At 47.2% G+C, this 26,795-nt stretch overlaps 1 protein-coding gene and 1 pseudogene across 1 annotated transcript; both read right to left on the bottom strand.

Moving 5' to 3' along the window:
* Positions 1 to 853: 853 nt before the first annotated feature.
* On the bottom strand, positions 854 to 3,980 carry LOC100625127 (melanoma antigen preferentially expressed in tumors-like). Its single transcript, XM_003356152.1, has 3 exons — positions 3,682 to 3,980; positions 2,415 to 2,990; positions 854 to 1,412 (listed from the first exon to the last, which is right to left on the bottom strand). The coding sequence occupies exons 1-3, from the start codon at positions 3,978 to 3,980 to the stop codon at positions 854 to 856; spliced, it is 1,434 nt and encodes a 477-aa protein (XP_003356200.1).
* A 13,434-nt stretch (positions 3,981 to 17,414) lies between these two features.
* On the bottom strand, positions 17,415 to 20,598 carry LOC100517101 (PRAME family member 27 pseudogene; annotated as a pseudogene).
* Positions 20,599 to 26,795: the final 6,197 nt, after the last annotated feature.

Raw genomic sequence — 26,795 nt, 5'->3', positions numbered from 1 at the left:
ATTGTCTTTACAGGCCACAATAAATTTAATTCAAAGGACAACTACCCATCCATGATGGGCCTGGGTTGGTGAGGATCAAAGGCTCTGCCTGATCTGCAGTGTGGACAACACTTTCCAGAACTGGGGGCCTTGCCTTCTGCACTCAAAACCTTTCCAAGAACACTCAAGCCCAGGCAAGGAGGAGAATGGACCCACAAGAGAAGCATGAGGAATGCTCACATCCAGGGTCATGGCCTGAGTCAGCCGTGAGGGCCCAGGAGCTCTTCACTCCAACGGCTCATTGGTCCCTGAGTATGTTCGCATGTTCTGTGCACTAACTCAATGAACAGCCACGGAAATGTGTAAAGAGGTAAGACGTGTCCCAGGCAGGGTAAAGGTCTCGCAAAAAAGGTAGAGTTTCAGATCACGGACAACACAGTGGTTTTGTTTGTTTGTTTTTCAAGTAGAGATTGCTGAGGGATAAACTGAGAACACAGGATAATATACCATGGAGGACACCGGCCAATTTATGCAGAGGGTTCCTTTATTTATAACCGTTTCTTTACAACCATCCACCCAGGGATCATTCCAACATGTGTGTCTCAAGAGGGAACTTCCCTTTAGAAATTTAGATTCATATATCTGACCCCACGAACACAGGTCCCTTTAAATCCCAGCACCTCCCCAAGTCAGCAGGGTCCCCTGCAATCCTGCACTTCCATCTGGGCTATGTTTCATTTTCTCATTCACGGTGACCTGATATTTGAAGCCATGGGTCTATTTCCCCCTCCTGATGGAACTAAGTCCTAGATTTCATTTTCCAAGGGCCTAGAGGAAAGTGTTGGATGGAAACAACCAACTAGGCATGGGGCTATCAGCTGTACACAATGCGCTCTGCATGATTGACTGTGTCATCCCCACAGTGAGGACAGGGGCTGTAGCTAATCCAGATGGTCCTGGGTCGTCCTAAGGCTCTCAGACTCTCATAGAGCTCAGCCCGAACCTGGGCGAGTCTCCCTGGAAGAAGGGTACCCTGAGAGCTGAAACTCTCCCGAGGGGGAGGGTAGAACTCTTGGCATAAACCGGGCAGTCCTGTGGTGCAGCCCAGCACCTTCTGCACGATGGCCAGGGAGAGGAGGTTCCCCCTCACGCTGAAGGAGGTGAGCTCTGAGCAGTGGCTCAGGGCAGGCAGGATGGCCTCCAGTTGGGAGTCCGTGATCCCACAGAGCTCTAGGTCCAGTTCCTGCAGGGTGGATGCCACTTTCTCCAGCAGACCTTGCAGGACGTCAGGACTGAAGTTGGTCAGGGTGATGCCACTCAGATCCAGGCCCTTTAGCTGACTGATGCTGGGGCACTGGGACAGGTGGGTCACGTCTGATTCTGTAAGCAGGCAGTTGGTTATTGCCAGGTTCTCCAAGGGTCTCATTAGGCACCTGGAGAAAAAACAAAGAATTAGCTCTGGGAAACAGGGGTGGAAGCTGACCTCTAGTTGGAGAACAAGTGATATGCTTAAGGTCAAGGTTATTCTGACCATCTGATAATAATCAATACCCAGAATGCCCCATCTCATTTTAGCCTGAGTTCGTTCTCCTTCCCTGTGTGGCTGGGTCACGTTCACGGAACAGTGAAAGCTCTTTTACTCATCTGTCGAGCAGAGTAGAACTTATTTCATTGAGGACGAATGAAGACAATGGAATGTCTCGAACATTCTCAGAGGAGAGTTTGGCATGTTGTTTCAATCAAGTGTGAAAATCACTGAATTTTAACATTGAGTGGAAACATAAAATGCTATCCACTCAGGCTTCCTTCAGCCAATACTTTGGCCCAGACACTCATATCTCAGGCCAGGGGAGGCTCTCCCTAGACAACCAACCTGGGCAAGATCTTACAACATCAATTGGGATTGCCAGTCTGAGGGGCTCACTTACACTGGCAGATCACCTGCAAACCTTCTACCACTTATTAGTATCCTTTTTGCTCCCTCTCCGTTACAATCATCTCCAGAATCCTGCATTTACTATGTATTCGTTACCTTATCAACAGCACTAAACAGCCTTTGACAGAGGAGGAATTTGAGATAAATTCATCGTGGTCACTGAAATGGTGAGCCCAGAACATCCCTTTAGTAATGCTCGGGTCTAATGAAGTTGATCCTCCTCAATTCTCCCTCCACTGACCTATTTTCCTGAGTCATCTGAACACAGACATCCTCCTAGAGAAGAAATCACACATGCCTCCTCACTAGATCCCAACACCCTAGTCTATTACTTCCTAGCATGGTGTCCTTTTCTAGAGCCTTGATCCCGCTTTGTCCCTCTAACTTGATGTGTGAGGTCATGTGATACCACACTTCAAGACAGAGCTGCACAGGAGACAGAGCCTTTGACATTCTGGTGTTGAGTTCTCGGTCACTCGGCCAATGGGACCACTCTCACCTGAGCATCTGGTCCAGGCAGCCTTCAAGGAAGGAGGGAGATTCCAGATGGAGATCCCGGAGGTGCTGCAGCCTGAGGAACTGAGAGGTAAATTGGACAACATGCTCTTGCTCCTGTTCCTCAAGTGCAGACACGTGGATGGGGGAGACATAGAGCTTCTGCACATTGCTCATCTGGCCCAGGAGAGCAGCAAACGTGGCCAGGGTGGACAGCTGCCAGGTGCAATTCACTTCCAACTCCTGGATACAGTCCAGCTGCACCTGAGCCAGGACCGTCATAATATTTTCCATAGGCATTGAAATAATACTCAGTTTCTTACAGCACAGGTGTACCAAACCTTTTCTCTCCTCTATCCAACTCATCAGGTAGGTGAGGAAAGGACCACTCATGATTCTTTCATTGAGGTAGAGTTCTATGAACACCTCCAAGGGAGACAAAGGATGCTCTGTCCTTGAACGGTCTTCATTCAGTGGTGTTATCAGAGAGCTCGAGGAGTTATGAGCCTTTTCTCCAGACCACATACTCCAGAAGTCCTGGCTAGTATTCCTGAAATCTAGGACCCGCAGATTGCACCTCCTGTGAGGAAACAACAAATTGCAAACCACATTATCAGAATTCAAACAACACTCAGACTTCCCACCTGTGCTCTTAATTCACATTCCTGATATCAGGTGCAGGCTTGCCCTCTTCTTCCCTCTCTGCCTCACCTCCACCCATCTCCTTTACCCCTTCTGTCATTCCTGGTTCTCCACTTGTACCACCTCTAAGCATCCCCAGGAGGAGGCTAGGACATGTTCTTTTTCAAGCTGCTCTGTATCTTAGGTACTCTTTCAGTTGCAGAATGCATTTCCCAAAATGACTCAGCAATAACCAGTGCCTCTGAGCCTCCTCATTGGCATCATCAAAAGCCTGTGTTCCAGGAGTTCCCACTGTGGTGCAAAGGGACTGAGGGTGTCTCTACAGTGGCAGGGACACAGGTTGGATCCCTGGCCCTGCTCAGTGGGGTTAAGGATCCCTTGTTACAGCAGCTGTGGCATTATGTTGCAACTCTGGCTCCAGTTTGATCCATGGCCTGGGAACTCCATGTGCTCTGAGGTCGCCAAATATATATATATATATATATACATACACACACACACACACACACACACACACGTATATATATATAGAAAGCCTCTATTCCATCCCTTGGCCATCCACTCTCCTGATCCCAGCATTATCTTCAGAAATGCCCAGGATCCTACCATGCTGCCTGGATCAGACTCACCTGGGGCGAACCTTCTGGGCAAGCAGGACATCCAGCCCATCCAGCATGGCTTGTAAGGTTCCCACGTGAGACATCTGCATCAGGCCTCCCATCAGGCCTCCCAGAGGCAGGCGGACAAAGGGCCAGGCTTGCACCATGGCCTTCAGGGTCTCCCTGTGACTCCCATAGAAGGCCTCCATGAACAGTGGGGGGAAGAGCTCCGTGGGCAGATACTCCAGAGCAGTGATGGCCGAAGCCTCATCCTTCAGCAGGTTCATTCCTGCCAGGTCCCGCAGTCTCAGAGGGTTCCAGACACTCATCTTGACTCTTCTCCAAAAGGAATCCTGTGGAAGCTTACAGACAACAAGGCATCTTCAGGAGATCAAGCATGAATCCCCTTCATCTGTCTCCCCCCACTTCAGGGGACCCAACTCAGAGCCACAGTCAGGGCTCAGGCAGGGCCTGTTTACCTGAATTCCACTTTGGGCTCCATGGGCACAAAGTCACAGCTGTGCCCCTGTGGGCACCAGAACAAGCATCTCACATGTACTGAGGAGGACAAAACCCAACCACTAATCCATCCATTTCCCATTACTGCATCACTTAATTATGTTGCACTGGGGAGTGGGTCCCACAAGCCTGAAGGCCGAGCCCAATCTTTTTGGAGAAAAGTTTGTGACCATCCCATGGAGCACAAAACTGTGGGAACAGGAGCATCAAATAGCACAACACAGGCTCCATTCTAAGCTCCCACAGTTAACAGGGGTGGGAAAGATTAAGGAGGTAGCCCTAAAATGAATGTCATTTGCACAAGCTAATTTTTTTTTTTTTTTTTTTAGGGCTGCACCCATTGCATATGGAAATTCTCAGGCTAGGGGTCGATTTAGAGCTGTAGTTGCCAGCCTGTACCACAGGCACAGCAACAGAATCGTGTTTTCAATCTACACCACAGCTCATGGCATCGCCAGGTCTTTAACCCACGGAGCAAGGCCAGGGATTGAACCAGAGTCCTCGTGACTATTTTCTGGGTTCATTGCCAGTGCACCAGCACAGAAACTCCCAAACTAAATATTTTCAATGTCAAATCCTTGGAGTTCCCCCTGTGGAGCAACAGGATTGACAGTGTCTCTGCAGCTGCAAGTATGTGGGTTCAATCCCCAGGCTGGCACAGTGGGTTAAATATCCACCCTTGCAGGTCACAACTCCAGCTCTGGAGCTCCATACGCCATTGGGCAGCCAAAAAAGAAAAAAAAAAAAAAAAGGGAAAGAAGGAAACCAAAAAGAAATAAAACTCCAAACAGAAGGTTTTCCCTAAAAATAAAATCTAGTTGCCTAAGATATTTAAAAATGATATAAAACAAAGCACATGGCAAAATATTTGAGGTTAAGGTGAAAAACTAACTACATTTAGAGGCAAACCCAAAGTTTTACAATTATATATCGGAAAAGAGTGAAAATGGAAAATCTCCCTGCCATCCTGAACTGCAGGCCACCATTCAAGACCTGCTGACCTAGATAGACTGAGATTGTCTTTAGCTGAGGTCAGTAACTCACCCGCTGGGATGCTGGGATGCTGGGATGCTGGGATGCTGGGATGCTGGGATGTGGTCGTGGAGTGAATACTCAGAGCTCAGGCCAGGTGGAGAACCCAGACAGTGACTCCAGAGGAAGAAGTGTCTGCCTCTTTCCTTTGCTGCCTGAGGCTTTTATAGAGCTTTCTGATCACATCATCTCCCTTACCAGCTACTAACCTCCAATCAGAAGGTGCTACCTGATTGGATTCCAGGTCAACGATTAGGTTATTCCAGATTGGATCTTTGTTTCTGTCCAGATGACTTGATCAAATCAGATGTTCATTCTTGAAAGAGAGAAAATGGGGGAGGGGGGCACGGATTCAGTTTTACTAATACGGAGAGTTAGAGCCATGGCTGTGAGAGGAGGAAGAGAGGGTTGATTCCTGACATTGGACCTAAAGAAACCAAACTTGAAAGCGTCATTATTGGGACGTCTTTGGATAGATCAAAACAATCAAAATGTCCCAGAATTTAAACAGCTTCCAGAAGATGGTCGTGTCTTTCCCAAAGGAAACAAAATAAACTCCTGTCTGTATCAAGCTGTCACTTAGGTGTTACATCGTCAGATCATGAGCCTATTTGGGGAGCAAGGGAAATGCAACTGGGGATGTTGTTGGTCCTCCATCCTCAAGTCCAGGCTTCTCTGAAGGAGGCAGGGTCAAAATCGCAATAAAGAGGAAGGACGGAGGCTGGGCAGTGTGGAGCTGGCCCTTCCTAATGGGACCCTGTGAATGATCCAGTCAATGTAAAATATCTTTTTTGTTTTTGGTCCTCTTGGGGAAGAGGGAGACTAAAAGACGTTTCTCTGGGTAGAATTTAGAAATTAAAAAAGGAGTGGCTCAGTGAAGACAGGGTCATCACAGAGGGTGTTTACTCCCTGACAGTTGGGATCCGCAAACTGGCTGAAAAGGTGGAATCTGAGAATGTGAGCAGGGAGAGAGGCATGAGCCGTGGCAAGTCCAACATTCCCAAGTCTGAGAGCCATAGAAAGGGCCACTGCGGGCTCTTGGGGAACTTGGAGCCAGGGGAGAATTTGAAGTGGATCAATCACAGATAACCCTGACCTCATCATGGCAGCTGTGAGCAGTGAACATTTTCTTTTAGGTTCTCACCAAGGATGCTTCCAGATGGCTGGGTGTCTCGGCATCACCCCACTGCCCTTTTCTTAGTGTGTGTGTGTGTGTGTGTGTGTGTGTGTGTGTGTGTGTGTGTATTGGTCTTTTTAGGGCTGCACCTGCAGCATATGGAGGTTCCCAGGCTAGGGGTCAAATCGGAACTATAGCTGCTGGCCTGCACCACAGCCACAGCCACCCAGGATCTGAGCTGCGCCTGCGACCTACACCACAGCTCACGGCAACCCCAGATCCTTAGCCCACGGAGCAAGGCCAGGGATCAAACCCACAACCTCATGGTTCCCAGTTGGATTTGCTTCCACTGCGCCATGGCGGGAACTCCTTTCTTAGTGTATTTTGATAATTACTGTTTCCTCAAAGGTCGGTACGTTCAACACAGATTTTAATCAAAGTGACGCCGTTAGGTACAGCCACAAAATTCTGTTTTCCTCTTCCTATGAAGCACTGTCCACAAATACCCACAACGTTCCCCACACCAAATTCAGGAGCTCTGTGTTTGAGGATGGGCCGTGTTCAGGGAGGTCGCCCACCCTGGGCTGCATCACACGGAGATTCTCTTGATGTTTCCTGACACAAAGAGAGCAGGTCCCTCCCTCACCTCCGAGAACTCTCCATGCCTTTCTTCCTTCCCTTCACTGTGAGGCGCGAGTCATTTATGTCTAAAATTGCCCACGAAGGCTAGGAGCTTTCAAGACGGTTCTGCATCTTGGTATCTTTCTGGAAGATTCCTTTCACCGCATTTCTACCATGGGTATAAAGGGTATGTGTATAAAGTTGGGTTGACCTGGATGGTACTCAATACCCAAGCCCCCCATCAGTTTATTAATGAGCTGCAGCAAGTGGGGTTGGTGCCAACAATGACCATAAACCTCTCCGTCTCTTCAGCACAATGTCGGAGAGCCACGGCGTCTGCACATTTCCTCCACGATGTCAAGAACCTTCACAGAAGATGTAGAGCTCGCTGTGCTTTCCCCGTTTTTGTCCTGCCGGGCCTGGGTCTGGGCTTGGAATTGAAACCTGCCCACTTCCCCGTAGCGAATAACTGGTCCATTCCCTCAGGGGAGGGGCTCAGAAGGACCCCAGGTTGTCAGAAAACCTAAGTGTGAGGAAGGACTGACGGACAGACCTCACGCGAATGTCCGTGGAAATGGGGAGACTGCCGAGTCCACGCTGGGGGTGTCTCTACGGGAGCCCAGCTTTCCTGAGATCCAAGGAGGCAGCAGGGGTCCATGTGTTGGAAGGTTCTAGAAATTCTAAAACCCTGCACTCCCCCCCTACCCCCGGAGGCAAGGGGACCTCCTCTGTCCACCTCCACGCAGAGCCACTTTGCTCAGGGGACACGCGGGGCATCAAGGAGGAGGGAGCACTTGTGCACACAGGTGCCGTCCTTCCCGCCCAGTTCTGGGCCCAGCGGGACTCCCAGGGTCTGGTGAGAAGCCTGCATTTGGCATTGCTGCCCTGTCCCGGCCGCCCGTTCTCATGCCCTCCTTTCCTGCCCAGGTCCGAGCAGCCCCCCTGAGCCCCTTCTCAGTCTCAGGATCCTAAGTGTGATTCCAAACCATGGGCTCCCAGGTCCCTACTCAGGGGTTAGAATGTTTCTGAGCATCGGGTTCTTTCTCCCTGCATGAGCTGACCAGGCAGTGCTCTCTTTCATCAACTCTCCTGGAACCTGGAGCCTGGCTCAGGGCTGGGCCACCCTTCCACAGGGATCAGCGGAAATCAAGGCATTCTCCTGAGCTATTCTGGACAATATGATGAATCTAAGGCACAGAGTTCCCCTGCTGCACTTCTGGATCCACAGGGCACCGAGGGATGCTGGAGGGTGACCCCTCCTGGTTTGCAGAGAGGGACCCTGACTCTTCAGGTCTTCCTAGAGATGTCAGCTGATAGGCTGCCCTGGGGACCAACCCCCTTGGGGCTATTTTGACTCAGCCCTTGAACTAATATAGTTTTCCTCAGACCCAGCAAGGCTTTTTCCCCCCAACTCTTCTCCCTTGAGATGTCTTGCCTTTTTATTTTTTTAATTTTTTTAAATTTAATTTTATTTATTTATTTTGTCTTTTTGCTATTTCTTTGGACTGCTCCCTCGGCATATGGAGGTCCCCAGGCTAGGGGTCGAATCGGAGCTGTAGCCGCTGGCCTATGCCAGAGCCACAGCAACTCGGGGTCCAAGCCGCGTCTGCAGCCTACACCACAGCTCACGGCAATGCCGGATCGTTAACCCACTGAGCAAGGGCAGGGGCTGAACCCGCAACCTCATGGTTCCTAGTCGGATTGGTTAACCACTGCGCCACGACGGGAACTCCGTCTTGCCTTTTTAAAAGTCTGAGTGTCTGTGGCAACTGTCCTTGTTCCCTTCAGTATTCAACAGGCTCTGATTCCACTTTTGATTCTCTAATATCTTTTCCTTTCTTTTTTTTTTTTTTTTTTTTTTTTTTTTTGGTCTTTTTAGGGCTACATCAGTGGCATATGGAAGTTCCCAGGCTAGAGGTCGAATTGGAGCTACAGCTGCCGGCCTCCACCACAGCCACAGCAACGTGGGATCTGAGCCTCATCTGCAACTTACCCCATAGCTCGGGGCAACATCTGATCCTCAACTCACTGAGCAAAGCCAGGGATCAAACCCGCATCCTCATGGATACTAGTCGGGTTCCTTACTGCTGTAGCACCACAGCAACTCCCAAAATATCTTTTCTAAACAAGAAGCTGCCACTGTTGCTTCCTCATTGAGAAGTATTTGACGACCATATCACCCCGGGTCCAGGCCATGAATGCCAGGGACAGGTTTGCTGTGACACCGTGGGTGGGGCGAATGTCTGGGCCACTCTCCAGGTAGGATGGGGCCATAGGGACTGAAGGAAGGAAGAGGGAGGGGGCAGGGCATATCCAGAGGAGGTGATGTGGGGCCCAGAGTGAAGGGAGAGGAGGAAACGGCAGCTGAGCAGGAGGCCTTGTCCTCTGGCTTTCATAGGGCTGCATTTCTTCAAGTCTGAGGGCAAGTGTTAGGGGCCCTGGGATTCGGGGGCTGTGATTATTACCAAACCAAACTTGGGGCTGCTCACCAAGGGCAGGAAAGCCAATCTTTGGACACCAGGTTGATGAAGAACAGTGCAGTGTTTTCTGTAGGCCAACCAAGGAGTAAGGGTGGCTAACACTCTAAATGACCAAATTCTGTGATGACTTTCAGGACCAGTTTTTATTTTTACTTTTTCCTCTTTGGCCACCCTTTGGCATATGGAAGTTTCTGGACCAGGGATCAGATCTGAGCCACAGTTGCAGTGCTACAGCTGCAGCAACCCTGGGTCCTTTAACCCACTGGGCCAGGCTGGCAATCAAACCTGTTTCCTGGAGCTGCAGAGATGCCCCTGATCCCCTTGTGCTGCAATGGGAACTCCAGGAAAGCTTTTTTTTTTTTTTTTTTTTTTTGTCTTTTTTGCTATTTCTTTGGGCCGCTCCCGCGACATATGGAGGTTCCCAGGCTAGGGGTCGAATCGGAGCTGCAGCCCCCTGGCTACACCAGAGCCACAGCAACTCGGGATCCGAGCCGCGTCTGCAACCTACACCACAGCTCATGGCAACGCCGGATCGTTAACCCACTGAGCAAGGGCAGGGACCAAACCCAAAACCTCATGGTTCCTAGTCAGATTCGTTAACCACTGCGCCACGACAGGAACTCCCAGGAAAGCTTTTTAACAACAGGGTGAGAGGCAGTGTTGTGGGATGTGTGGTCAGCTTGTGGACATTCGTCTGATTAGTTGGTGATGAGAAATTTGGGATTCAACATCATCAACCTTCTGCTTCCAACCCAACTGGGTTCTATGTCAGCATATTTTTTCCACCACGTGGAGGTTTCAGTATCTGCCAAAGAGCTCAAAGGATGTGGCTCAGAATAGAATATTACCTATAACTCTTGAAGAGAAACTAAAGGTCCTTGAGGAGTTCCCACTGTGGCTCGGGGGTAACAAAACTGACTCGTTTCCATGAGGACACTGGTTCGATCCCTGGCCTTGCTCAGTGTGTTAAGGCTCCAGTGTTTCTGAAAGCTGTGGTGTAGGTCGCAGATGTGGCTCAGATCTGGTGTTGCTGTGGCTGTGGCGTAGGCCGGCAGCTATAGCTTCGATTCGACCCCTGGCCTGGGAACCTCCATGTGCTGTGGGTGCATCCCTAAAAAAAAAATGTCTTTGAATTTGTTTAATGGCTAAACTGTTATTATCCATCTTGCTTGCTTGTCTTTGTTTCTGCATTATCTCATATTTTCTAATTAAATGTGTTTTTTAGAACTGAGGGAAGGTCGCAGAGGGTAATGGGTTTCTACAAACAAGAGGCAGGCAGAGGACATGGGGAGATCTGTTCCAGAAAGTTCCATAGGGTCCCGCCCAGTTACACTGTCATGTACAAGATGCATATTCAAATGTATTGACCACGAGTGCTATTTTTTCCATATCCAACTTATTTATGTTATTGAAAGACAGCTAATGTTGGTTTCCCCAAATTGCATTTCAGGGAAAAATAACATTTGGCTCTAATCCGATGTTAAAGACTTCCACGTACCGTCGCTTATAAGCATTTGCTGCCACTCCAGGCTTCTCGTTCAAGTTGTGGGACCACAGGGTGATAGAGACACTGTCCCTGCCCTTTATGAGATAACCTCTAACAGGCCAGATGGCCAAGGAAAAAAGGAATGCACAGCCTTATCATAAGATTCGGCCTTCTCACTCCCTGGAATCTGCCACAATGAGTATACACCGAAGGTGAATACAGAGGTTTGTCTCACCAGAGCCAAGGAAGAAATGAAGCTATCCTTCAGTACATGAAGGAATAAATAAGATGTGGGATGTTCAGACAAAAAATGTTGTCAAAATGTGAAAGGACATGGAGGAAATGTGAATGCCTATTGTTAACTGAGGAGCGACCCTGAAAAGGCCACCTACTGTATGATTCCATTCAACTATATAACATTCTGGAAAAAGCAGAGCTCTGGGGAAAAACGAAAGGATTGGCTTTCTGTTAGGGGTTGGGGTTAGGGAAAGACAAATAGGTAAAGAGGATTCTTAAGGTTTTTAAGGATGACACAACTCTGTGTGATACTACCACTTTACATTTGCAAAAACCCATAGTGCTGACAACACCGAGAGTGTCCTTTGTTGTAAACTATGGAATTCAGGTGATCATGATGTCTCTGCGTATGTTCATGAATTATAACAGACGAGAAAATTCAGCAGGGGATGCTGAACGCCAGAGAGGCTGCGCATGTGATGGAGGCAAGAGATTTAGATGGAAACTCTCTCTACTTTCTGCTCAACATTACTGTAAACCTAAAACTGCTCTAAGAAACAAAGTCTTTTATTTTATTTATTTTATTTTATTTTATTTTATTTTATTTTATTTTATTTTATTTTATTTTATTTTATTTTATCTTTAGGGCCTCACCTGAGGCATGTGGAAGTTCCCAGGATAGGGGTCAAATCAGAGCTTCAGCTGCTGGCCTACACCACAGCCACAGCAACTCCAGCTCTGAGCCATGTCTGTGACCTCCTCCACAGCTCACGGCAACACCAGATCCCCGAGCCACTGAGCAAGGCCAGGGATTGGACCTGCATCCTCATGGATACTAGTTGGATTCGTTTCTGCTGAGCCACAATGGGAACTCTGAAATAAAGCCTTCTTTCAAAAATACAATTGTAATCCTTCCAGCTCTAAAATTTAATTATTCTAAATTTTTTAAAAAGAGAAAAATTCTTTTTCATTGACATTTTGACATTTTTTATTTCAAAACATTATTTTTCTTCTGTATTAAAGGATAGTTGATCTACAATGTTGTGCCAATTTCTGCTACACAGCAAAGTGACCCAGGCATACACATATGTACATTCTTTTTCTCGTATTATCTTCCATCATATTCTATCCCAAGAGATTGGGTATAGTTGTCTTGCTATATAGTGGGGTCTCATTGCTTATGCATTCTAAAAGAAAATAGTTTGCATCTACTCATCCCACACTCCCAGTCCATGCCACTCTCTCCCCCCTTCCCCTTGGCATCCACAGGTCTGTTCTCTATGCCTGTGAGTCTTTTTCTGTTTTGTAGATAGGTTCATTTGTGCCATGTATTGGATTCCACACATTAACGATGTGATATAGCATTTGTCCTTCTCTTTCTGACCTACTTCGCTTAGCATGAGGATCTCTAGTTGCATCCATGTTGCTGCAAATGTCATTAATTCTTCATTTTTATGGCTAAGTAGTATTCCATTGTATATATGTACCCCAGCTTAATCCATTCATCTGTCGATGGACTATTAGGTTGTTTCCACATCTTGGCTGTTGTGAATAGTGCTGAAAAGAATGTAGAGGTGTATGAACCTTTTTTGAATTATAGTTTTATCTGGGTATATGCCCAGGAGTGGAATTGTTGGGTCACTTGGTAGTTCTATACTTACCTTTCTGAGGAATCCTCCATACTGTTTTCCCTAGTGGCTGTACCAATTTATATGCACACTAACAGTGTAAGAGGGTTACCTTTTCTCCACAGCCTCTCTAGCATTTGTTATTTGTAGGCATATTAATGATGGCCATTCTGACTGCTGTGAGGTGGTAACTCATTGCAGTTTTGATTTGTATTTCTCTAATGATTCGTGACACTGAGCATCTTTTCATGTGCTTACTGTCCATCTGTATGTCCTCTTTGGAAAAATGTCCACTTCGGTCTTGTGCCCATTTTTTGACTGTGTTTTATGTTTTTCTGTTGTTGAGTTATATGAGCTGTTTGTATATTTTGGAGATTAAGCTCTTTTCAGTTACATCATTTGCAAAGATTATCTCCCATTCTGTGGGTTTTTTGTTGTGTTTATGGTTTCCTTTGCTGTACCAAAGTTCAGAGTTTAATTAGGTCCCACTGGTTTGTGTTTGTTTTTACTGTCATTATTCTAGGAGGTGGACAAAACAAGATATTGCTGCAATTTATGTATGTCTATAGACTAACAATGAAAAATCAGAAAGAGCAATTAGGAAAACAAACCCATTTACCATCACATCAAAAAGAATAAAATATTTAAGAATAAATCTACCTAAAGAGACAAAAGACCTGTAGTCTGAAAACTGTAAGACAATGACAGACATCAAAGATGACACAAACAGATGGAAAGATATACCACACTCTTGGGTTGGAGGAATCAATATTCTCAAGATGACTGTATTACCCAAAGCAATCTACAGATTCAAGGGAATCCCTATCAAATTATCAATGACATTCTTTACAGAACTAAAATAAAGCATTTTTAAATTTGTATGGAAACAAAAAAGATTCTAAATAGCCAAAGCAATGTTGAGAAAGAAAAATGGGACTGGAAGAATTGGGCTCCCTGACTTCAGTTTATATTACAAAGCTGCTGTCATCAAAACAGTATGATACTGACACACAAAAACAGAAATGAAGATCGGTGGAACAGGATAGAAAGCCCAGAAATAAAACTCAGGCACCTATGGCCAACTAAATCTAAGACAAAACAGGCAAGAACACACAGTGGAGGAAAGACAGTCCCTTCCACAGTTGGTGCTGGGAAAACTGGATAGCTACATGTAAAACAATGATATTGGAAAATTCCCTAACACCATACACAAAGATAAGCTCAAAATGGATTAAAGACCATTAAATGTAAGGCCAGATACTATAAAACTCCTGGCAGAAAACATAGGCAGACTGTTTATTTAAAGTCAGTTTTAGAGTCTTATTTGTTTTGAGACTACAAACCAGGTTAAACATTTAAAAATATTCACATGCGTTCTTCAAAAGAACAAAATTGCCCTCGTAATTATGAAAGAACATATATTATTTAATATTTAGATAAATCACATCAGCTATTTACTCAAATAGCATGTATTTAAGAGCAGATTTTTTTTTCAAATTACTGAACTCTATACAGTTCTGCTTACAAAACTGCTTTATATTCCCTGGTCTGAGCTAGCAGCAGGTGGCCTAGGAGCCCTGAGGCCCAGAGTGTCTATCAGTAGCGATGAATCCAGTCTCTCCTCTGCCCTCCCTGCACTGGCTGCTAAAGCTGCTTAGGTAAATCATGATTCCTTGGTGGACACATGATAAGCTGTGTCCCATTTCTGGTCCTAGCTCTGCTCTCTTGCCTGCCCTAAGGAATAGAAGGTAAGTGTGAGGGATCAAAAATCCTAGGAGCATCGACTAGGAGGGAAATGAAAAGAAACAACACATTAATAATGTCTTGCCCAATGCCAGGTCTAGTGCCAAGCCTTCAAGTACATCATTTCACTGGATTCTACAAATAAGCCATGAGCTGGGTTTCTATCACTATTTTCTTTCTTTCTTTTTTTTTTTTTTTTTTTTTTTTGTATATTTATTCTCCCCCCCCCCCCCCGCCCCACTGTACAGCAAGGGGATCAAGTTATCCTTACTCTATCACTATTTTCATTTCATAGGGACATTGAGCTCTTGCCTAAGACCCCACCCCGTTCTCATATATCCCCTCCCTCCCTGAGCCAACACCACTAGCCTCTGAAATCTCAGCAGGGAGCCTTCCTGTGAGTGCCCTTTGTTTAGGGTCAGTGTGATGGTCTTTTTTGCATGTGAACACTGCAGTTCTAAGGGATGCCCAGAATGATGGTAAAACATTAATTCTGTGTATCCCTTGGCAGGTGTTTCTGGAAGGGATTAGCAACTGAAATCAGTAGACCTAGAGAAGGGATCTGCCCTGAGCAAGGAGGGTGGGCATCGTCCAATCCTTTGGGGCCTGAATCAAACAAGGAGGGCACCTGCTCACCTTCTTTCTCTTTTTGCACATCAACATCAAGGCTTTTGGCTCTTTTTTTTTGTCTTTTTTTCCCATCCTTGGGCCGCTCCTGCAGCATATGGAGGTTCCCAGGCTAGGAGTCTAATCGGAGCTGTAGCTGCCAGCCTACACCAGAGCCACAGCAACACGGGATCCTTAACTCACTGAGCAAGGCCAGGGATCGAACCCGCAACCTCATGGTTCCTAGTCGGATTCGTTAATCACTGTGCCACGACGGGAACTCCAAGGCTTTTGGCTCTTGAGTCTTGAGACTTCACAGTCTGTTTTTGTTTTGTTTTGTCTTTTTTTTTTTTTTTTCCTTCTTCTAGGGCCGAGCAGCATATGGAGGTTCCCAGGCTAGGGGTCGAATCGGAGCTGTAGCCACCGGCCTACGCCAGAGCCACAGCAACTCGGGATCCAAGCCGCATCTGCAACCTACACCACAGCTCACGGTAACGCTGGATCCTTAATGCACTGAGCAAGGCCAGGGATCGAACCCACAACCTCATGGTTCCTAGTCGGATTTGTTAACCACTGAGCCATGACGGGAACTCTGAGACTTCACACTCTAAAATTACATCACTGGTTCCCTGATTCACAGGTCTTTGGCAGACTTAGAGCTAAACCATCAGCTTTAAGCCTTGGTCTGACTTATGCCACCAGCTTTGCAGGTTCTCTAGCTGACAGACCATGGAGTGTGGAACTTCTCAACCTCTGTAACCATGCAAGTCAGTTCCCATCATAAATCTTCTCTAATATATTCCTAGATGTGCAGGTGACCCTGGAAGCACTGGTTTGAAATGCTCAAGTTCATTTACACAGAGAAAATTTTTAATAGTAAATACAGTTCTACAGGATCTTCAGTTGATGGAATCCAAGGAGGTGGACATGATGATACAACATGAAAGGCAGACTCTAAGTTATCTGGGGATTTTCAACTGGGCAGGGGGTAGCACCCAACCCACACTTTGTCCAGTGAACATCTTTATCCTGATGGTTACAGAGGAAAATGCTGACTAACAGGGTGTCTTACCACAGGCAAGGAGATCTCATACACCCACAGGTGCTTTGTTAAACGTCCTTATTATGCGATGTCAAAATGTGATTTACTAATCTTTCCTTATGGAGAGAGACAGGATGTGTTACGGAAATAATGTCAATCTCTCATGGGCATGGCCTACCCCTAAAAGGATATAACTTTTATATGTAGTATTGAAATACTCAAGAATCTGAAAAAGAATGGATGTGGGTCTACGTATAACTGGATCACTTTGTTGTGCAGCAGAAATTATCACAACATTGTAAATCAACTCTTCAACAAAACTTTAAAAAAAAGAAAAAACCCCCCACAGAACCATGTTAAATTCCTGTACTATTTTAGTATTTTTCTAAAGGGAATGTTGGTGTCTTTACAGGTCCAAACAAGATTAATTCAATGGACAACTACCCATCCATGATGGGCCTGGGTTGGTGAGGATCAAAGGCTCTGCCTGATCTGCAGTGTGGACAACACTTTCCAGAACTGGGGGCCTTGCCTTCTGCACTCAAAACCTTTCCAAGAACACTCAAGCCCAGGCAAGGAGGAGTATGGACCCACAAGAGAAGCATGAGGAATGCTCACATCCAGGGTCATGGCCTGAGTCAGCCGTGAGGGCCCAGGAGCTCTTCACTCCAACGGCTCATTGGTCCCTGAGTATGTTCGCATGTTCTGTGCACTAACTCAATGAACAGCCACGGAAATGTGTAAAGAGGTAAGACGTGTCCCAGGCAGGGTAAAGGTCTCGCAAAAAAGGTAGAGTTTCAGATCACGGACAACACAGTGGTTTTGTTTGTTTGTTTTTCAAGTAGAGATTGCTGAGGGATAAACTGAGAACATAGGATAATATACCATGGAGGACACCGGCCAATTTATGCAGAGGGTTCCTTTATTTATAACCGTTTCTTTACAACCATCCACCCAGGGATCATTCCAACATGTGTGTCTCAAGAGGGAACTTCCCTTTAGAAACTTAGATTCATATATCTGACCCCACGAACACAGGTCCCTTTAAATCCCAGCACCTCCCCAAGTCAGCAGGGTCCCCTGCAATCCTGCACTTCCATCTGGGCTATGTTTCATTTTCTCATTCACGGTGACCTGATATTTGAAGCCATGGGTCTATTTCCCCCTCCAGATGGAGGTAAGTCCTAGATTTCATTTTCCAAGGGCTTAGAGGAAAGTGTTGGATGGAGACAACCAACTAGGCATGGGGCTATCAGCTGTACACAATGCGCTCTGCATGATTGATTGTGTCATCCCCATAGTAAGGACAGGGGCTGTAGCTAATCCAGATGGTCCTGGGTCGTCCTAAGGCTCTCAGACTCTCATAGAGCTCAGCCCGAACCTGGGCGAGTCTCCCTGGAAGAAGGGTACCCTGAGAGCTGAAACTCTCCCGAGGGGGAGGGTAGAACTCTTGGCATAAACCAGGCAGTCCTGTGGTGCAGCCCAGCACCTTCTGCACGATGGCCAGGGAGAGGAGGTTCCCCCTCACGCTGAAGGAGGTGAGCTCTGAGCAGTGGCTCAGGGCAGGCAGGATGGCCTCCAGTTGGGAGTCCGTGATCCCACAGAGCTCTAGGTCCAGTTCCTGCAGGGTGGATGCCACTTTCTCCAGCAGACCTTGCAGGACGTCAGGACTGAAGTCGGTCAGGGTGACGCCACTCAGATCCAGGCCCTTTAGCTGACTGATGCTGGGGCACTGGGACAGGTGGGTCAAGTCTGATTCTGTAAGCAGGCAGTGAGATATTGCCAGGTTCTCCAAGGGGGCTTTCAGGCACCTGGGGGGAAAAAAAAAAACAACAACAACACAAGAATTAGCTCTGGGAAACAGAGGTGGAAGTTGACCTCAAGCTTGGGGCTCAAGGGATTTGCCTAAGGTCAAGTTTATTCTGACCATTTGATAATACCCAGAATGCCCAGTCTCACTTTAGCTAGAGTTCTTTCTCCTTCACTATGTGGCTGGGTCATATTCAAAGAACACTCTAAGCTCTCCTTCCTCATCTGTCAAGGAGATTAAAACTTATTTCCCTTCCCTGTGAGGATGAATGGAATGTCTGGAACATTCTCAGGGGAGACTCTGACAACCTTGTCTCAATCAAGTGTGGGCATCATGGACTTTTAATATTGAGAGAAAACTTAAAAAATGCTTTCAACTCAGGCTTCCTTTAGGCAAGGCTTGGGCTCCAGGCACCTGTATCTCAGCCCAGCGAGGCTCATGGGTGACATGCCTAGAGAACCAGCCTGGGCAAGAGCCTACAACATCAACTGGGCTGGCCAGCTTGCAGGAGCTCACTTACATTTATGGATCACCTGCAAACCACCTCCCACTTTTTTGCATCCTTGTTGCTCTCTCTCCGTTACCATGATATCCAGAATCCTGCATTGCCCAGTATTAGGTACCCTATCTGCAGCACAAAACAACGTTTGGCAGATGATGATTTTGAGATAAACTCATTGCAGTCACAAAATTGGTGAGCAGAGAACTTCCCTTTAGACCAGCTCAGGTGCACTCAGGGTGCTATGGCCATAGACCACAACTTCCTCTCCAACGCTTCCTTCCCTTACCTGTTGTCCTAAGTCATCTGAACACAGACATCTCTTCCTGGAGATGAAATCCCATACCCACCCTCACTAGATCCTAATCCCTGGGTCTACAGCTTCCTAGTATTCTGTCCCTTTCTAGAGTTTCTACCCCGGTTCTCCCTCTCTTAAGATGTGTGTGGTGATGTGATATCACACTTTAGGATTGAGCAGCAAAGAGCCAGTGCATTTGACATTCTCTTGTTGTGATCACTGTTCCTTGGCCAGTGGTGGCTTCTCACCTGAGCATCTGGTCCAGGCAGCCTTCAAGGAAGGAGGGAGATTCCATATAGAGATCCTGGAGGTGGTGCAGCCTGAGGAACTGAGAGGTGATTTGGACAACATGATGCTGCTCTTGCTCCTCACGCACAGACGCATGTATGTGGCAGAAAAGAAGTCTCTGCACATTGCTCATATGACCCAGGAAAAGAGAAAATGTGGCCAGGGTAGACAGATGCCAGGGGCAATTCACTTGCACCTCCTGGATACAGTCCAGCTGGACCATACTCAGAACCTTTACAATAGTTCCCAAAGGCATTGAAACAATATTCAGTTTCTTACAGCACAGGTGGATCAGACCTTTTCTCTGCTCTGCCCAGCTCATGAGGTAAGGGAGGAATCCATCCAGGGTCCTTTCATTTAGGCAAAGCTCTATGAATACCTGCAGGGGAGTCAAAGACTGCTCTCTCCTTGACCTGTCCTCAACCGTTGGTGCCATCATTGACCTTGAGTACATAGTGGCCCTGGATCCAGACCACATGCTCCAGAAATCCTGGCTAGTATTCCTCAGATCCAGCACCTGTAGTCTGCACCTCCTGTGGGGAAACAGCAGGTTGGTTGGTTAGGATGGTTTATGATCCATGCAGAAGGAAGCACAGTCTCAGAATCTAGGGAACAAACACTCAGACTTCGCACCTGTGCTTCCACTTTTTTACTCCCCTGACGTCATGTGCTACCTTGCCCTCTTCTTCCTCTCTGCCTCACCTTTCTCCAGCACCTTTTCCTCTTCTATTCTTCTTGGTTCTCCCCCTCTAGCACTTTTTTTTTAATTTTTTTTTTGTCTTTTTGCTATTTCTTGGGCCGCTCCCGCGGCATATATGGAGGTTCCCAGGCTAGGGGTCGAATTGGAGCTGTAGCCACCAGCCTACACCAGAGCCACAGCAATGCAGGATCTGAGCCGCGTCTGCAACCTACACCACAGCTCACGGCAACGCCGGATCGTTAACCCACTGAGCAAGGGCAGGGACCAAACCCGCAACCTCATGGTTCCTAGTCGGATTCGTTAACCACTGCACCACGACGGGAACTCCCCCCTCTAGCACTTTTAAGCATCCCTGGGAGGAGGGTGGGATCTCTTTTTTTCAAGCTTCCCTGCACACTCCTGCACTTCTGGAAGGAATTTCCCAAAGTGAGCTCTGCTATGGCCAAGGCCCCTGAGCTTCCTCATTGGGATCGTCAGAAGCCTCTGGTTCATCCAGGCTTATGACACGAGCTGTTTCTTCCCAGAACCTAGCAGGTTACTTATATCAGACTCACCTGGGGTGAACCTTCTGGGCAAGCAGGACATCCAGCCCATCCAGCACGGCTTGTAAGGTTCCCACATGAGACATCTGCATCAGGCCCCCCAGAGGCAGGCGGACAAAGGGCCAGGCTTGCACCATGGCCTTCAGGGTCTCCCTGTGATTCCCATAGAAGGCATCCATGAACAGTGGGGGGAAGAGCTCCGTGGGCAGATACTCCAGAGCACAGATGGTTGAAGTCTTATCTCTCAGCAGGCTCTTTCCGGCCAGGTCTAGGAGTCTGGGAGGGTTCCAGACACTCATTCTGTCTCTGCTCTGAAAGGAAACTGCCAGGGAACAAAGCATGAGCACACTTTAGACTGTCTCCTTACCAACTCAGGGCCAAAGTCACGGCTCTGGCTGAGGTGGAGGACCTTTCCTTTTCCCCAGTTATAGGCTGGGCTCCGTGGTCACAATGCTGTAACTCCTTCCCTATCGGCTTCAGAATAAGCATTCCACAAGCACAGAGGAAGAGGAAAGGCAACCACTAGTCCATCCATTTCCACCCACTGCTTTGCTTAACTCATGTTCCAGTGGTAAGTGTGTACCATGAGCCTGACTGCTGTCCGTAATCTTTTTTGGGTGAAATCTTTCAGATCATCACTCAGAGCCCCCAAACTATGGGTAGGGGAGCATTCTGTGAAGCCACACAGCCTCCACCCTCAGTTCCCACAGTTAACCAGGCTGGTAAAGGTTAAGGGGATATCCATGAAATGAATGCCATTTGCATAAACTAATTATTTTAAGTGTCAAGAAATAAAATTCCAAACAATCGGATGTTTTTCCATGAAAAAGAATATCTGCTTGGTTAAGACATTTAAAAATTATGTGACCAAACCACAAAACAAAATATAGGGGATAAGACAAAATTATGCTTAGAGGCAAAATCAAAATATTAAATCAGCTAATCTGAAAAAAATTAATTAAAACTTCCCCCTTCTACCTCAAGCTGCATGCCACCATTCAAGACCAACTGACCATGCCTAAGATAGGGGGCTCTTTGCTGAGGTGGGTGACTCACCAGCTTTGATGTGGTTGGCGGGGTGCCCAGATCAGATCTCAGACCAGGTGGAGGATCCAGGAGGTCCTTCTGGAGTCTGAAGATTCTGCATCAGGTTGTTGGTCACTGAGGTTTTTATAGACCTTTCTAATCACATCTTCCTGATTTCCAATGGCTAACTTCCAATCATAAGTGACACCTGATTAGATTCTGGGAGGTCCATCGGGTTAGTCCTGATTGGATCACTGTGTCACAAGAAGAATTGATTAAGTCAGATATTCTTTTAGGAAAGGGAAGAATGGGGGAGGGGTGGGGGGGAAATCAAAGACTTTTTTTTTTTTTTTTGTCTTTGCCTTTTCTAGGGCCTCTCCTGCAGCATATGGAGGCTCCCAGGCTAGGGGTCGAATCGGAGCTGTAGCCAGCGGCCTACGCCACAGCCACAGCAACTCGGGGATCTGAGCTGTGTCTGCAACCTACGCCACAGGTCATGGCAACGCTGGATCCTTAACCCGCTGAGCAAGGCCAGGGATCGAACCTGCAACCTCATGATTCCTAGTCAGATTCATTAACCACTGCACCACGACGGGAACTCCAAAGACTCATTCTTTGATTCACTTCACAAACATGGGTTGACTTTTGCTAATAGAGACAGTTATAGTCATGAATGTGAGACAGTGACGAGAGTATGTATGCCTTTGTGATACTGAACAAGAAACGAAACACTTGAGACCATCATTGTTGGGAGTCTTTGGCCATATCAGAATTATCTAGATGTCCCAGAATGAAAACAGTTTCATGAAGACAGTGGCGTTGTTCCCAAAGGGAACAAAATATATGTCCCTGTATCAGCTTGTCCCTTAGGTGTTACGTTGGAAGCGTAAGAGATCGTGAGCCTATCCAGGCAGCAAGGGAAGTGCTTTTGGGGCTGTGGTTGGTTTTCCAGCCTTAAGCCCCGCCTTCTCTAAAGGTGGACAGGACAAAATCACCATGTAAGCCTGGGGGCCTGGCAGTGTGCAGCTGGGCATTCATAAAGGGACCCCGTGTAAAACATAGCGCTTTTCCCTCCATGGGCTGGAGGGAGATTGAAAGATTATTCTCTGAGTCTTTCTCTGGAAATTAAATTAAATTAAAAGGCAGTGACTAAGAGGATACAGTGTCTTTTTTTTTGTCTTTTTTAGGGCCGCACCCGAGGCGTAAGAAATACCCAGGCAAGGGGTCAGAGTTGCAGAACCGGCTAACGCCACAGCCATAGTGATGCCAGATCCAAGCTGTGTCTTCATCTTATATCACAACTCTCGGCAATGCTGGATCCCTAGCCCACTGAGCGAGGCCAGCCATCGGACCCTATCTTGGATACTAGCTGGGTTTGCTACCACTGAACCATAGTGTCATCTCTGAGGGTGTTTCCTCCCAGAAAATTAGGGTCAGCACAGCAAACTGGCATAAAAAGATGAACTCTGGGGAGTTCCCGTCGTGGCACAGTGGTTAACGAATCTGACTAGGAACCATAAGGTTGCGGGTTCGATCCCTGGCCTTGCTCAGTGGGTTAAGGATCCAGTGTTGCCGTGAGCTGTGGTGTAGGTTGCAGACGCAGCTCGGATTCCGAGTTGCTGTGGCTGTGGTGTAGGCTGGCAGCTACAGCTCCGATTCGACCCCTAGCCTGGGAACCTCCATATGCCATGAGAACAGCCCAAGAAATGGCAAAAAGATTAAAAAAAAAAAAAAAAGGCAAACTCTGAGAATGTGATCAGAGCGAGAGGTGTGAGCCCTGGGAGATCAGGCATTTCCAAGACTGAGAGCCACTGAGGGTGGGCAGCGAGGGTTCTTTGGGAACTTGGATGCAGGGGAGAAATCAATATGCTCGGTCACAAGGAACTCTGTCCTCAAGGGCAGCTGCTAAGAAGAGATAGTTTCTTTTAGGTTTTCTCCCCACTGAGGACACTTCCCTGATGGAAAATAGCCCCACCCCTTTTCCAGGGGCCTTGAGAGATGAACCCTTATCCTGTTGGCACCTTTCCAGATATATTTTGGTAATTACTGTTTCCTCAAACCTAGGTAGCTTCGACACGGATTCTGATCAAGTGCATGTCATCAGGCACAGAAATAAAATTCTGGGAGTTCCCGTCGTGGCGCAGTGGTTAACGAATCTGACTAGGAACCATGAGGTTGCGGGTTCGGTCCCTGGCCTTGCTCAGTGGGTTAACGACCCGGCGTTGCCGTGAGCTGTGGTGTAGGTTGCAGACGCGGCTCAGATCCTGCGTTGCTGTGGCTCTGGCGTAGGCTGGTGGCTACAGCTCCGATTGGACCCCTAGCCTGGGAACCTCCATATGCCACGGGAGCAGCCCAAGAAATAGCAACAGCAACAACAACAACAACAAAAGACAAAAAGACAAAAGACAAAAAGACAAAAAAAAAAAAAAAGAAATAAAATTCTGTTGTTCTCTTCATACAAAGCTCTATTTGCAAATACCAACACCTTTCCAGCACTGAATGCATGTGATGCTTAAAGAATCTGCCGTGTTCCAGGATGACTCCCACCTTAGTCTGCATCACACGGAGATTCCTTGGAAGTTTCAGGACACAAAGAAACAATACCCTCCCTCCATTCCCAGAGTTTTCTATGTCCTCCCATGAAATAGGGTGCCCAAATGACTGTTATTTAGCACCGGCCACCAAGCCCAGGATTCTTGGACAGGGGTTCTCCATCTTGGTATCTTTTCTGAATCCTCTCTCATTACATTTCTACCATGTGTGTAGAGGACTTTTACATAAAGTTGGGTTAAATCGGATTACAATAATTGACTTTTTTCTTCTTTTCTTTTTTTGTTGTTTTTTAGGGATGCCCTTGCAGCATATGGAAGTTCCCGGGCTAGGGGTCTAATTGGAGCTGCCGTTGCTGGCCTACGCCACAGACATAGGAGCGCTGGATCTGAGCCATGTCTGTGACCTACACCACAGCTCAGGGTAACACCAGCTCTTTTAACCCACTAAACGAGGCGAGGGATTGAAACCGCGTCCTCATGGATACTAGTCGGGTTCTTAACCTGCTGAGCCACAATGGGAACTCCATATACTAATAGACTTTTTAAAAAGCTGCAATGGACTGCTCTTATGAACAACAGTAATCACAATCGTCTCTGTTTATTGAACAGCTGGTGAGCAATGGTGCCGGCGCTTTTTATTGCTAGTTCAGATAAACTTCAGAGAAAAGCTAGAGGTCACTGCTATTTTCCTCATTTTTAGCCTGGTGGACCTGAGTCCCTGCCCGGTCAAGGAATTTGCCACTTCCATGCAATGAATAATTGGTAGGTCCCGTTCGTTCAAGGCATCAGAAAGAAACCTGAGTTGTCAGACAATCCAAATATAGGAAAGGACTGAGAGAGATTCACCTGGATTTAGTGGAAAAGGAGAGATTGCAAAATCTAAGCTGGGGATATTTCCATGGCATCCTAGCCTCTATGAGAACCAAAAATAAATAAATAAATAAATAAAAAGAAAAGAAAATACAAAAAAGAAACAATTATTTTATTTTTTTTACCAAAAATAAAGTTTTATTTTTTTAATTTAAAAACAACTTTATTGAAGAAAAATTTACACCCATTAAAATGCGTTCATCTTAAGTATGTATTTTGATAGGTTTTTGACAATGGTATATGCCCATGAAACTATCACCACAATTAAGCTCTGGAACATTAAGAAACCATTGTTTTAGAGTGGCAAGTAGTACCTAATTCTTTGAAGGAAGCTCTAGGGATGATTTGGAAGGATACAAAGTTGGGCCTCTCTGGACATTTGGGAATTCACGACCAAAGTGTGGGGGGTTGGTGGCTGGAAAATTCCTAGGAGGAGATATCAGTTCTTGGGGGATTCCGGCTGCGCTAATGTAACCGGATTCTTACTGAAGTCAGCCCAGCGTGATCAGATACCAAGAGTGAGGACTGAAGGATGTTGATTGGATACCACGGGATATCAGGTATCCTAGGTGGGAAATCTTGTGAAACTGACTAATCAGGTCTCCTGCTAAAACTGGACTTTATAAGAATGTGCACAGATGGGCAGAAGGTCCTGGTGCCTGACTAGAGTTTGGTCAGTATTTATTCATTTTACTTTTTAGGGCCACACCCACGGCATATGGAGGTTCCCAGGCTAGGGGTCTCATCGGAGCTACAGCTGCCAGCCTATATCACAGCCACAGCAACGCCAGATCCAAGCCAAGTCTGTGACCTACACCACAGCTCATGGCAACACTGGATCCTTAACCCACTGAGCAAGGCCTGGGATCGAACCTGCAACCTCAGGGTTCCCAGTCGGATTCATTTCCACTATGCTGCGATGGGAACTCCTGGTCAGTATTTAAATGATGTCCCCTGAACTAATGAATAGAAGCCCAAAGCCTGTGTCTCTATAACTGGAATTTCATCCCCAACAGCCCTGGGTCTCACTGTGCACATTCCCTGAGGCCACCCTGGAACTCCTCCTACCCACGTTCTCAGGACAGAGTCCTGCAGACCTTGCACATGGGGATCGGGCTCATGGGGAGGGCTGGGATGCTGCAAGCTTGTCCCCAGGGATGTCTCAGCTCCCCAGATACCCGTCTTCCACTCCTATTAGCCTCACTGGCCCTCTGTGTGGTGTTCTGGTGCCACTTTCCTCTCCAGCAGCCCCTCATATCAAGCCTTGGCCCATGGAAGAGATGGGCAGCAGGAAGGAGGTGACCCAGAGTCCAGGACCCAGAAGGTTCCTTGATAACTGACCCAGACTCAGCCCAGCATCCTCTCTGCACCGATGTGGATGCTGGTCTGATGGGAGGTCCCAGAGAAGTGCTTTAGGTCCATCCTGACCTACGGCATTCCTGTTCCAGCTCCATTTCCATAATCCAGTGAGTAGGCACCGTCCCGTAAGGGACTCAGACTTTCCTCAGTCTAACACTCTCAGTCTTCTCCTAAACTTTTTCTCTTGAAGCTCTTTCCTCAAATCCACTCTCCTTTCCTCTCTCACCTGGCTTCCTCCAAGCCTCACCTTTTTTTCATCTGCCCTGATAATCTTATATCTCCAGCCACCAGAGGGCACTGTGAGCCTAGAATTAGCTGCAGTGCTGGGTCCCAGAAAGCAAATCCGAGGGATGGCTTGGTATTGAACCTGAGGGAAGCCAGGGAGAGGAGGCTGGGAGGGTAGGGAGGGACTGCCCAGGCAGGGGCTTGACTGGGGACCCCTGGAAGTTTGTTAGGAAGGTGGAGACATAACTTGATGGGTGTTTTCCTGTCCCCCTGGCTACTGTTGGACTGTGTTCTGGGGGAATTAACAAAGAATCAGGAACTCCAGCAAGAGACCCTTGGTTGCTCCTCGAGGCAGATACTGGCTTGCATTTGCGTGGTCCTGGGGCCAGCTTTGGGGACACTAGGAGACAGAAGAAGCAGCACTTTGCTCTCAGAGTGAAGGTGAGGTATGAAGTTAAGACAGC

Source organism: Sus scrofa, chromosome 6 (assembly GCF_054392235.1).
Source record: "Sus scrofa isolate SSC_HxYL_T2T_F1_AM1 chromosome 6, Sscrofa_HxYL_maternal_Yorkshire_Landrace_v2.0, whole genome shotgun sequence".
Classification (NCBI taxonomy): domain Eukaryota; kingdom Metazoa; phylum Chordata; class Mammalia; order Artiodactyla; family Suidae; genus Sus; species Sus scrofa.
The sequence above is the reverse complement of the archived record's forward strand: the minus strand, read 5'-3'. Positions and strand labels throughout refer to the sequence as shown.

Coding starts and splice junctions, on each gene's coding strand:
- LOC100625127 (XM_003356152.1), bottom strand. CDS start 3,980: ATGAGTGTCTGGAACCCTCTGAGACTGCGGGACCTGGCAGGAATGAAC. Junction 2,991..3,681: donor GCCCAGAAGGTTCGCCCCAG/GTGAGTCTGATC, acceptor GTTTCCTCACAG/GAGGTGCAATCTGCGGGTCC. Junction 1,413..2,414: donor TGCCTGGACCAGATGCTCAG/GTGAGAGTGGTC, acceptor TTTTTTCTCCAG/GTGCCTAATGAGACCCTTGG.